We start from the raw sequence: 12,982 nt of genomic DNA on the forward strand, positions 1-12,982 counted from the left end.
AATTAATCTCGAAAAAAATGACATGGCAAAATAAAACTGATCTACAATATATCCAGATTTTTATGCCCCCCTTCGAAGAAGAGGGGTATATTGCTTTGCACAGGCATGTCGGTCGGTCGGTCCGTCCGTCGGTAGACCAAAGCTTGTCCGAGTGATAACTCAACAATTCCTGGACGTATGGTCATCAAACTTCACATGAAGGTTGGGCCAGACCAGTAGATGACCCCTATTGATTTTGGGGGTCATCAGGTCAAAGGTCAAGGTCACAGTGACCTTTAATGGTAAAATAATTTTAAAGCTTGTCCGAGTGATAACTCAACAATGCCGTCACCCATGGCCCTCAAACTTGACTTGGAGATTGGGCCTGACCAGTACATGACCCCTATTGTTTTTTGGGGTCATCTGGCCAAAGGTCAATGTCACAGTCACCTTGAATGGTTAAGAGGTTTTCTGTGTGATAACTTGACAATGCCTGCACCCATGGCCCTCAAACTTGACTTGGAGATTGGACCTGACCCCTTATGTTTTGGGGGGGTCATCAGGCCAAAGATCAAGGTCACAGTGAACTTGAATGGTAAAAGGTTGTCCAAGTGATAACTTGACAATGCCTGCACCCATGGCCCTCAAACTTGACTTGGAGGTTGGGCCTGATCAGTAGATGACCCCTATTGTTTTGGGGGGTCATTGGACCAAAGGCCAAGGTCACATGTACCTTGAATGGTAAAAGGTTGTCCGAGTGATAACTCGACAATGCCTGCACCCATGGCCCTCAAACTTGACTTTGAGAATTGGCCTGACCAGGAGATAACCCCTATGGTTTTTGAACCCCTATGGTTTTTGGGGGTCATCTGGCCAAAGGTCAAGGTCACAGTGACCTGGAATGGTAAAAGGTTGTCAGAGAGATAACTCGACAATGCCTGCACCCATGTCCCTCAAACTTGACTTGGAGGTTGGGCCTGGCCAGAAGATGGTCCCTATTGATTTTAGGGGTCATTGGGCCAAAGGTCAAGGTCACAGTGACCTTGAATGATAAAAGGTTGTCTGAGTGATAACTTGACAATGCCTGCACCCATGGCCCTCAAACTTGACATTTAGGTTTCTGGTGACCAGCTGATGACTCTGGATTTTGAGTTCATAGAATCAAAGGTCATGGTCATAGCACACTCTATCCTTACACTTTAATGGTCATAATCTTAAAACTGCCTTAACGGCAACAAATCAGCTGTCATTTTGATCCATGCATATTTCATTCAATTGTCCATATAATCCTGACAACATGGCGCTCAGGGGGGGGGGGGGGGCATAATGTTTGACAAACATCTCTTGTTATTTCTTAAGGAAGCTTTACGCTGGACGGTAATGTCACAGGCGTTCAGTGCGACTTGTTCACGTATGGCGATTGCGCTGGGGCAACAGGTTGAACAGAGGTACAGAATACAGACTTTCCTGGATGCTGGCGTCTTTCCTAAGGTTGGTAGAGTTAACCTGTTCCTTTAACCCTTTACCTCATGTCAAACCAAGCCATATAAGGCCCTCCAGTGTATGGCTTATCAGTACATTGATTATCATTGCGTAAATCGATCGAGGAGCATTTTGGCACTATCATGTGGTAATGGATTAAGGAGCCATTTGGAGTAATTATGCAGAAATAGATAACAGCACATTATGGCGCAATTATGCAGTAAACATTTAAAAAGCTAAATAAAGTCAAGCTGAAGTATGTCTAAGATGTTGAAAAATGAATTGTTACAGCTGAAATTCATAACGTTTTTAAAAAAATCATAACCTTCCAACTTATGTGGTAAAAATCTATTTTCCTACTATTTTGAAAAAAGCTCAGATTTTTCCTTTAATGTCAAAAAAGCTCAGATTTTTTTTATACATTTTTTAAAAGATATTTATGTGTTTTTTTCAGCTATCGAAAGCTTACTGTGAATATGTAGAGCTTTACTGTGATCCTGACTCCGATCCTGGTAATCAGAGGCTTGAGTGGAGTAAAATCATGCATCGTCTCAGCGACGGCAACAGCATGGTAAGTACATGTATACAGCAGTCAAATGTATAAAACTAGGTATGTATAAAACTGGATATTTCTTTGGTTTGGTCAAAGTTAGCCAAGATGTTAATAATTGGTCAATATTTATCCAAGAATTACTGTTAACCAATCAAGTCCTTTAAATGTGCAAACCGAAAGATAACCTGTGGATAACTTTTATTTCTATTTGTACAGTGTTTTTTTTCGGCCATTTTTGGGCCTGAAATTCGGCCCTCTTTCCGCACTAAAAAAGAATATATTTTTCCCCTACCCTGGAGGGATATTGACTCACCTATTGTACACAACAATATAGGAAATATATCCTTAAAATACTGTACTATACAGTTACATTTCAAAGCATGATGGTAATATTGAAACACGGAAAACAGTTTATAGCATAAACATCTAACTAGCACATGTCATTCATATTATCAAGGCGATTTGAAAAATATTGCAAACCTTATTTGATAGCCAAGACAACAATTTCGTGTAAAGGCTGATTCCTTAAATCCTGAATTGGCATGGTCATTTCAATTTACCTGTATTATTATTTAAATAATTGAAATTGTTTGATATCATTTGTTTATTAGCCAGTTATTGTGAAATTACTGAGACTTAATAGAATCTGACGATATGCCTCTAACTGACATGTTGACACATGTGTAGTGTAATGCAAGATGTATAAACAAGATTAACAAACCTTTAAATATAACAACACAGTTGTAGGCAAAAGATTTATTATTTTATCGATTCATCCAAAAAACATTGAATATTCAATTACCGATTTTGACATTCCAATACCAAACCTTTAAATATATATATATATTTGATATGAATATTTGATATATCTTTTTTATTTCAGTGCCCTTCAAGACCAGAATGGAGCGAGGCCACCCTTAAAATGGTTAGAATAGTGCTTAATTCTCTACTTACAGGGGCATGATATAGGTTGACACAAAAAATATTTTTTTAATGCATTATTATGTTTGACTAAAATAAGATCACTATTGCTGTTAGTGGTGTCTTCCAAAAGCAGATATAAACAGGGTTTTTGAAATTCCAGAAATCTGGATTTAGAGACCCCAGGGGCACTTTTGAGATCGATGTTCATGCAGTGAATGCTATTAAGAATTTTGTCTCTGAAATGCCAATATATGTTGCTAGATGCATTTTGGAAGGAGATCTCTCAGTGCCAAAATGTTTTGATGAAATGCACTTTGGAAGGTCTCTGAAATGCCAATATGTGTTGCACTTAAGAAGGAGATCTCTGGAATGCCAATATGTGTTGCCAGTGACAAAAGACACTAGGAAGGGCTATAACTCTTGGTGTTTAGACCATTTTGGAAAAACAAAACCTCCAACACCAAAAGTGTTTACATGTATTTTCATATATTTTTTGCAGGTAGGGGTTGCTCTGTTTAACATAATTCTTGATGGCTGTCATATCAACACCAATCATTTCTCCAAGAACACACCTGCGTAAGTCCATCCATAGTTTGTATGTATAATACTGTTGTGCGGATTATGGACTAAAATCGAAATATCGACAACAATCGATATTGATTTTGTCGATCACTGTAAATAAATCCTGAAGAGATCGTTTTTTTTCATTTTGTCCTATTAATTTTCTATAATCAGATACTTGTAGCACTCTTTTTGGCTTAGAGTATTTTCATTAAAAAATCCGCTTAAAACAACACTAGACTGGTTTTTCTCCCAGGAAACAAATTTAAGTGAGATTTTCATATCATGTTTTAATTACTTTTTTACTCGTCCAACATATTTATGTTTAATTTAAGCATTTAAAGTGGGGTAACTTGGGAATCTCGCTGTGTAAAGTCACTGACAAACAAAACAATTCTTTAATTTGCGGTAAATAGAAGTACAAAATGTCAGTCAAAACCGGAAGAAAAAACGGCACAATACAAAAATGTGACCGAATTTTTTGACTCGTTTTATTTTGATTCATAGGATTAAAAAAAAAACATACTACAATGGATAAAATAATACCGTAAATGACTTGGTATAAGACGATAGGGGGTATTAGACTAAGACAAAAAAATCCGTGAAAAATCTGAGAAAAAAACGTTTAATCTATGTTTTGGGTTAAAGGACGCATAAAAAATATGTCAAAAACGTCTGTCAATTTCGGCCACCATGTTGTTGACAGTGACGAAAAATATTTTTTTCATGAAAATAGGAAAGGCACTTAAAAGAACTGATTGTGACCATTTGTTTCTGGATAGCACTGAAAGGTGCCTGTTATGAAAATATGTAAGATTTCTTTTTGACAGTATATCGTAAATGATAACCTGTCGAGAATGAAGTTAAGTTATGCATAAACCTTTTATTGTACGGGTTTGTTCTCAAAATGTCAACACCTACAGAAAAGAATAAAGTTCGCGTAAATGTGTGAAAAAAACAAGACCATTATGGCATCAATTTGTAGTATTGGTATGTTAAACAGAACAAAAGGCAATGCGAGTTTTTCACACCTTATCATACACCGCATACAACTGACAAAAAAAATTTGACAGTGCGAAACTTTGCTTTTTTTATGCATGTTTAATTATAGTTCAATTCAATTTATTATTCAAAATAATATTAAATAACTTTAATCGAAAAATATTTTTGTTTAAATTATTAACGTCTTACGATATACAGTATCCCGATCTTCAAATGCCGTTTTAACCCGTATATACTCGATCAATATGACGCGAGTAACATCCCTTTCTACATAAAACTAAACAAACTCTCGGCTTGAAATGGACCTCAGAAAAAAAGTTCAAAAAATTGTTACTGGGTATTATACGTAGGCATTTTTTTACATCAAATTCTGAGGGAAAAAAGTGTGTCTAATACCCAGTCATTTACGGTAGTCATGATAATTTTCGTACTATTGATCAGATAATTCTTCAAAATATATTAGTAATATATACTAACATTAAATATGCATTCGATCATCAAAAGAGTTTTATGGTATGATAAGGGTAATAACAATGTCAGTTATTTTGAATATTATTCATAAATAGATTTGTTTTACATCCTTTTTCTTTTTCTTTTTTTTCAGAAAATATGTGAAAGCCTTTCGTAAAATTCAACGAACAAGACAAGACCAGCTGAAGACTGAAGTGATGGTAAGTTGAGTAGAAATGAACTACTGCAAAATGTCGAGTATTCATTTTCTACACTTTCTATGCTGTAGGATTGTCTAAAACTATTTTAACTGCGAGAATTTGAACTTACGAATTACTTAAGAATTGTCCAAATCCATTTAAACTGCGAGAATTTAAACTTATGAATTATTTGAGAATGAGAATTGTCCCAAACTATTTAAACAGAGAGAATTTGAACTGAACAATTAAACTACGAAAAGTTGAGTGTGAATTTATAGTGTATAAATTGTCAAATGATTTGATCCTTGAAACTTTTTTTAATGAAATATTCACTCATTATCTTCTAAAAAATTGTCCCAAACTATTTGAACCTTAAAACACTGAGAATGAATTATTTTTGAAATTAAACGGTAAGACCACTTTTTTGCCTGTATAATATAAACAACTTTTAACCTGACAGGGCCACCCAGTGTTGTCGCGACTAATGAACGCAGAGTCAGACATCAGTCTGAAGCCCTGGGAGGTCCCCAGTCTGTGCCCTGTCGTGCCGTATACCAGTTCACATCAGGGCGGGAACTTCACAAGCTCATGTAAGTTGTTACATGTGAAAACGTGGGTAGTTGTTTAACCTGAAAGAGCCTTCTAGCGTTCGTACAAATAATAAATGCTGAGTCAGTTCTGAAAAAATCTTCTTTGAAATCGCTACATAGGCGCAGACCCTCAAGGTCATCATTTGATGCAACATAACAAATATCAAGGGTCATGTTTAAAACTTTCACTTCGGTGAGCGATTTAAGGCCATCGTGGCGCTCTTGTTTTAGCTGGAGAATATATGGCAACGTAGCTTTTAATTAAAAAACCCATTTTCAAAGCCTGATATTTTTATATGTACACAAATCATATGCTTTTTTTGTGATCATTAGAGACAAATGAGTTAAAGTGTGCATCTATCAAATGTAAACCTTTATTGTGCTCCTTTAACATTGGCCACAGCTGAAATATTGTTAAAGATGTTTGATGAAACTTGGTACTCATGCTGCCAAAGACAGTACATACAGCAAGGCCCTAACTCTGTTTTAATAATTGTAGAGTATTGCCAATTATTCAACAAAAGAACATCAGACAAGTGTTTGCTTCGCAGTGCTCTTGTAATGAGTGATTGTTCTGCGATGCTCATGTAATGAGTGTTTGCTCCGCGCTGCTCTTGTAACGAGTGTTTGCTCTGCGCAATGCTGTTGTAACGAGTGTTTGCTCCGCAATGCTGTTGTAACGAGTATTTGCTTTTTAGTGCTCTTGTAACGAGTGTTTGCTCCGCAATGCTCTTGTAAGGAGTGTTTGCTCCGCGCTGCTCTTGTAACGAGTGTTTGCTCCGCGCTGCTCTTGTAACGAGTGTTTGCTCTGCAATACTCTTGTAACGAGTGTTTGCTTTTTAGGGCTCTTGTAACGAGTGTTTGCTCCGCGCTGCTCTTGTAACGAGTGTTGGCTCCGTGCTGCTCTTGTAACGAGTGTTTGCTCCGCGCTGCTCTTGTAACGAGTGTTTGCTCCGTGCTGCTCTTGTAACGAGTGTCTGCTCCGTGCTGCTCTTGTAAGAAGTGTTTGCTCCGTGCTGCTCTTGTAATGAGTGTTTGCTCCGTGCTGCTCTTGTAAGAAGTGTTTGCTCCGCGCTGCTCTTGTAACGAGTGTTTGGTCCGTGCTGCTCTTGTAAGAAGTGTTTGCTCCGTGCTGCTGTTGTCACGAGTGTTTGCTCCGCGCTGCTCTTGTAATGAGTGTTTGCTCCGTGCTGCTCTTGTAACGAGTGTTTGCTCCACGCTGCTCTTGTAACGAGTGTTTGCTCCGCGCTGCTCTTGTAACGAGTGTTTGCTTCGTGCTGCTCTTGTAATGAGTGTTTGCTCCGTGCTGCTCTTGTAGGAAGTGTTTGCCCTGCCATGCTCTTGCATGAAGTGTTTTGTCTCGTTATAGTGCAGCTATGTACATGGGGTGATGAACAGAAGAAGAAATTTGAGGAGCAGCAACCAAAACCTGGGGCTTTCATAGATAATCTGAACATTCTCGGATCGACTCCATGGAAAATAAACAAACCAGTAAGTCTGCGTTATACCGTACTAAAATAGTCTGGAGTTAAGTGTTGGGAATCTGTTCTAGTTTGATTATAAATAATCGGTTTCATTCAAGTAAACGATTATCGATAGTACCGTCGTTTTGTGACAATACCTTAATTGTAGTTTGTAGTTTTACCATAATCCTTCACTATGCTTATGTTATGTGTATGTTTAACTCTATTTAGTGTTGATGTTGCATCTAATTGTTAAAGATGACAACTCTGACCAATTTTGAATGTTTAAATAACTCAAAGGAGAAAATTGGTGGAAATTAACTGAGTTTAAAAAACAAGACGATGAAAATGAAAAACAACTCTGCGTTTGAATCTTTTGTAAGAAAGTACAATCTATTGTTGTCGATTTCATGCCCAACCAGTCAAATTATTTATTATAATCGATCATCAAAACTTCACTACAGGATTTGTTGAAATTCTGCTGTGAAGTAAATACATATTTATAGATCTCTTCAATTTGACAAGACTATTGTTTAATTTCAGCTAAACTGAGGTCTTTTTTATCCCCAGCTGAACCGAAGGGGGTAGGGGGGAGTCCCTTATATTAAAATACCCAAATTACCAGACAACCTGCCTGTTCCGGTCAGATCAATCAAGGGCAATCTTTACAAGACTAAATTTTAATATCAACTAAACTGAGGTCTTTTTTATCCCCTGCTGAACCGTCAGTGTGTGTGTGGGGGGGGGGGGGGGGGGGGGGGGCATTGAGTCCCTGATATTAAAATACCCAGTTACCAGACGCCTGTTTCAGACAGATCAATCAAGAGCAATCATTACAAGACTAAATTTTAATATCAACTTAACTGAGACCATTTTCCTTCTAGATGTTGGAGGTTGTCATGAAGATATTTAAATCCGGGGGTGACCCTTCCATCGACATACCCCAACTACCTGACAATCTGCCTACCCCGGACAAACTGGACAAGAGCAAGCTTGAAGGGCAAGATGAGAAGACAATGTGAGTTTTTTGAGAACATGTTGAAATAAATTATGTAGGGTTATAAAAGATGTAAAAGATATGGTTATTCTTAGTTGCTGGAAATCTCGTTTTCGGCCTGACCGATGTGAGAACTATTTTTCTCAGGAAAATGTAGAACATCCAAACAAAGGTGCATTCGTTTTGCACTTGTGTTTGTTGATGAGAAATTGGAAATCTGCAAAAGCAAAAACAACACTTTGCATTTTCTAAAAATTGTATACCCCCCATAAACAGAGTGAGGGGGTATTTATATGTTACGTGGTCAAAGGCGACCTGATATGGGATGGATTGGGCAAAGGAAGCCATATATTGTTACTTGTGCCCTGTATGTCATATCAGGTCACTTAATAACCTGGTAACGTATATATCAAGTCGACTACCTGTTTACACGTGTAAACGTTAAATGTATTCATCGAAATCAGAAAATAGATGCCATTTTGGTACAATATAAAGATAAATGACCCAATATGGAAAAATATGCGGTCACCGCATGACCAGTCCTGGACCAACGGCGTTGCATCATTATGTTGGAGGCGTGATAGTATAAGTTACGGGACTAGTAGGTGACTCGATATGGGATATATGGGGCAAAGGTTACCATATGGCGTTGGAGCGAAGCTTGAACCCGAATATGGTTTCCTGTACCCCGTATATCCCATATCAGGTCATACTAACCTCTTAACGTATATATAACATGGACAACCTATTTAGATGTGTAAATGTTTCATTAATTCATCATGATATTGATCGGAATCGGAAAACAGAAGCCATTTTAGTACGATATAGATTTGGTAACCCAATATGGAAAAATATGGGGTCACTGGAAAAATATGGGGTCACAGTGTGACCAGTCCTAGACCCATACATGTAATAATGTCCCGGACGTCTGGGATTATCTTGGAAATCGTATATCTGTCAAGGAGTCACAGAGGATGAATGTTTGTTCTGGAAAGTCATAAAAAAAAAAAAAAATCAAAAAAAATCTCGGAATCGATTATCGTAATTTTACCAATGTAAGTCAGCTATTTTGCCTGTCCAGGACACTGGTCGTAAAACACAAGACATGTTGACACAAATCCGTTAATTGGTATGTGTGTCGTCGAGGTCATCGTCAATCACCCGATAATTGATCTATTGGCCTATTGTTGTGCTTAACGAGTCGGGGAGGGTTCTTGTATACAAATTCATTGTTTTCATATGGATTTGTTTGGTCTTATGAATGATAGCTTTTAATTGATGAATTGATATTTTTCACTTATTTTACCGACAAACGAGCATGAAGGTAAGTTCAAAGAAAGTGACAAATGAGTAAAAAAACAAAATTAAAACATGGAAAACATTCCATATTCCATTCAAATTTCAAAGTCGATACGTCGTTATTCTTTAAACAACTTAAAACATCTGGAAAATATTGTGTGTCATTAATTGCAAATGTTTTAAATGTGATGAAAAAATAAATATTTTGTAACGCATGTTCTCAAAAGCGTGGGAAAACAGGTGCCTGTATAGTTGTTTGTTTCCTGTTTTGATGAAACCGAAAGTAGACTGCAGAAGATATCTGGTGGTTTTAATTTTTCAAGAAAATGCAGAAGAAAAAAAACCCATGTCAAGTAAAAAATACGTCTTGGCAGTCAAAATAGGTACATTTTCCCGACGTTAAAAACGACTAAAATAGCCCAAGATATGCTCTAGAATGCACCACAGATGTTCCCCATTTAAAAAAAAATCAGGGGGGGGCATGCCCCCGGACCCCCCTAGTGTGCGTTGACATTACGATGAGTGTCCCGGAATCGACCCAAGAAATTATCACATGTATGCCTAGACCAATGGCATTGCGTCAACTATGTTGGAGGTGTGATATATGACAATAAATCATGAAGGAGTTGACAGATTAAAATAATTTTTTGTACAAATGTTAAACATTCTATAATATAGGTCAAGTTAAAATTTGACTTTGGTTACAATGTTTGATAGAGTTATTGCCTCCTTTTCAAAGAGTTTACCATTCCTTGGGCAGTGTTCACTTACATCTTCAGCCTGAGATCTACATATACATCTTCTTGATTGTAGAAGGATTACTTACTATATGTTTTTACCATCTTTGCTCCTAGGCCTAAAAAAAATACATTTAGTTCCAGTTACCCGACCCAACCTATGGAATAGGCGCCGACCCTGCTGTTTTTATAGTCAGTTTAAAAACAAAATTGAAAAACTTAAAAAAAGTGCTTTTCAATATGTAGTTTAAAACCTTGAATGATTTATACACTGAGAAGATAACTTTAACACCATTCTCCAATGATGAAAATAACATTCTTATATAAAGCCATATAAAAAAATATACAAAAAATAAAGGGCCTACCTTTTTAGGCCCTATAATAGCATATATCCTTATATACAACTAAATTATAATTTAGCTTTTCTGAGTCTAGAGTGTCAAAACTCTAGACTCGGGACGTAAGTGAAAACGGCCCAAGTGTTCAGACGTCATGTGGGGAGGTGTTATTTCATTTTGTAGATGATGGTTAAAGCTGCACTCTCACAGATTGAACGTTTTGACAACTTTTTTTTTTGTCTTGGAACGAGCCATTTTTTGTGAAATTGCCTGAAAACCAGTTATAAGACTGCTGACAAAATCGCAGATTTTTATGTTTCAGTTCAAAAATTGATGTTTAATGCTTTTTTCTTAATCAGTTAGTAACTATGCCATAAAACATTAATTTTCGAACGGAAATATGAAAATCTGCGATCTGATCTTTTGTCAGCAATCTTTTATCATTGGTTTGCTGATATTTACGCAAAAATTTGCTCTTTCCAAGACAAAAATAAAAAAAGTTGCAAAAACAGTATATCTGTGAGAGTGCAGCTTTAAGGATTAAATTATAAACTAAAATTTAAATTAAAGACAGTATAGGTTAGAATGAAGCTTAATTCAAAATATATTACAGTCACAAATATTTTTCCTATTCTGTTTTCAGTAAACGCATGAATTATGAGTACAATAAAGAAAAACAGATGTTTACGAAAGTTTACTCAGAAACCAACAGCCTTTGGTGGAGTTGTTTGTATAAGCTCTCTATAGCTAACAAGGTAAGTAAAAACAAACATTCACTGGTAAAGTTGTTTGTATTAGTTTGCAATAGCTAACAAAGTTAGTAAAATACAAACATTTTGTGGTTAAGTTGTTTGTATAAGCTCTCCCTAGCCAAAAAGCTTAGTAAAAAAAAAAACACAACATTTTCTGGCAAAGATAAAAAAGTACCCGTATGGGACTACTTTTTTTACACTACACTTGAAAGAGTTCCAACAGGAAAATACATTTTTACTATATTTTGTTTAAGAGGTGGGAGTAAAAGCATTAACCATGGTTGCTCATGTAATATATGTTCATTCCAACCCTGGCTCTTGGTGTTTTGTAGAAACTCAGTAAACCTTGTTTCCGCAAAAAAACCTACGCTCTGGTTGAGATGAACCTATCTAACACTCTTAGTTAGGGTGATACCTATAATCTTGCCCTATATATACATTAATTGTGAATGGAGAAACATGGTTCTCTCTTTCTTGTTTCAGTTTAAGGATGAAGTCATGTGGTTTCCGATGAAGGTTGACTTCCGAGGACGGGTGTACCCGTACCCGCCACACTTAAACCATCAGGGTAAACCATTGAAAAATTTCACTTTTTAAAATGTTTATAAATGGAGTTTTTTTCTTTTATACCAGTTTTCACTATCACGTTGTTTTTTGGCCTAAAGCCGAAAGCCTATATTTAGAAAACTTTCAATGTTGAATAAAAACAAAATATAATGTGTATATATTAACACGCCTATTGCGCTTCATTAGATGAGTGCATTTCCTTTCAATGGCATTCATAGTTCGACGCTTGTGGTAAAATGCATACATGCCATATCCCTCAGCGGGAGGAAAAATCTCCTGGAATTTCGGTCCCTCGCAGGAGATCCATATCTCCTGGATTTTTTTTTTTTTTTAATAGGTCAAGGTTGACAGTGGGAAGCAACCATAATATGAGTGTGAAATTCAATGTACACACAATTTTTCAGCTTTCTTGTTCCATCAAAGACAATGTTGACTTAGTCCAAAATTGTTGTTATTAGAGTGCCTTTCTGTATTTTGTCTTATATTTTAAATATAGATATTGTGCTTATTTTCACACCGCATAAAAATCCCCTGGTAAAATATCAAAATCCCTCGGAATTCAGACCAAAATCCGCTGGGAAGCCTCTCAGAAATACGGCATGTATTAAAATGTATGTGAGGTCTATTAAACAAATAACGTCATTGAAACTGCTCCCATGTTTTAAATTGGCAAATACCTGTAACATTACAAAAAAGGAGGCTTGTGGTATAATGTAATTGATGTTTATTAAACAACTGACGTCATTGAAACTCTTCCTGTTCAAACAGCCATATTTAAACAGCATTCATTTGTCTTAGAAACATTTGTTATAGGGTATGTATTGGATTACACCAGAGAAATTTGGCATAAAAGTGTGTAAATGTAAACGTTGATTATGTTAGAATTGTGGTTAATTTGTGTGTGAAAACATTTGGTCAATGCAAAGACTTTTGGGGAGTCTTTCGTTCTTCACTTAACATGCACTAAATGATTTCATTCATCCATGTACTAAAAAATCAATCTTTAAATATGTCAATAACTAATTTTTGGCAAATCATCAGCTTGGAGCCCAAAATGCTGTGATGTGACATGAAAAAATTTATATTTG

At 36.4% G+C, this 12,982-nt stretch overlaps 1 protein-coding gene across 1 annotated transcript in view; it reads left to right on the forward strand.

Annotated features, from left to right (window-relative positions):
• The window catches only part of LOC128203528 (DNA-directed RNA polymerase, mitochondrial-like), a 44,005-nt gene that overhangs the window by 17,741 nt on the left and 13,282 nt on the right, over positions 1-12,982 (forward strand). Inside the window, exons 13-22 of the mRNA XM_052904974.1 lie at positions 1,339-1,470; positions 1,916-2,032; positions 2,898-2,939; positions 3,438-3,514; positions 5,106-5,172; positions 5,612-5,741; positions 7,111-7,232; positions 8,089-8,222; positions 11,219-11,330; positions 11,811-11,895. Of these exons, the coding sequence (XP_052760934.1) occupies positions 1,339-1,470; positions 1,916-2,032; positions 2,898-2,939; positions 3,438-3,514; positions 5,106-5,172; positions 5,612-5,741; positions 7,111-7,232; positions 8,089-8,222; positions 11,219-11,330; positions 11,811-11,895 (1,018 nt within the window). The remainder of the gene's footprint in view (positions 1-1,338; positions 1,471-1,915; positions 2,033-2,897; positions 2,940-3,437; positions 3,515-5,105; positions 5,173-5,611; positions 5,742-7,110; positions 7,233-8,088; positions 8,223-11,218; positions 11,331-11,810; positions 11,896-12,982) is intronic.

The sequence above is a fragment of the Mya arenaria genome, chromosome 9 (assembly GCF_026914265.1).
Source record: "Mya arenaria isolate MELC-2E11 chromosome 9, ASM2691426v1".
Taxonomy (NCBI): Eukaryota; Metazoa; Mollusca; class Bivalvia; order Myida; family Myidae; genus Mya; species Mya arenaria.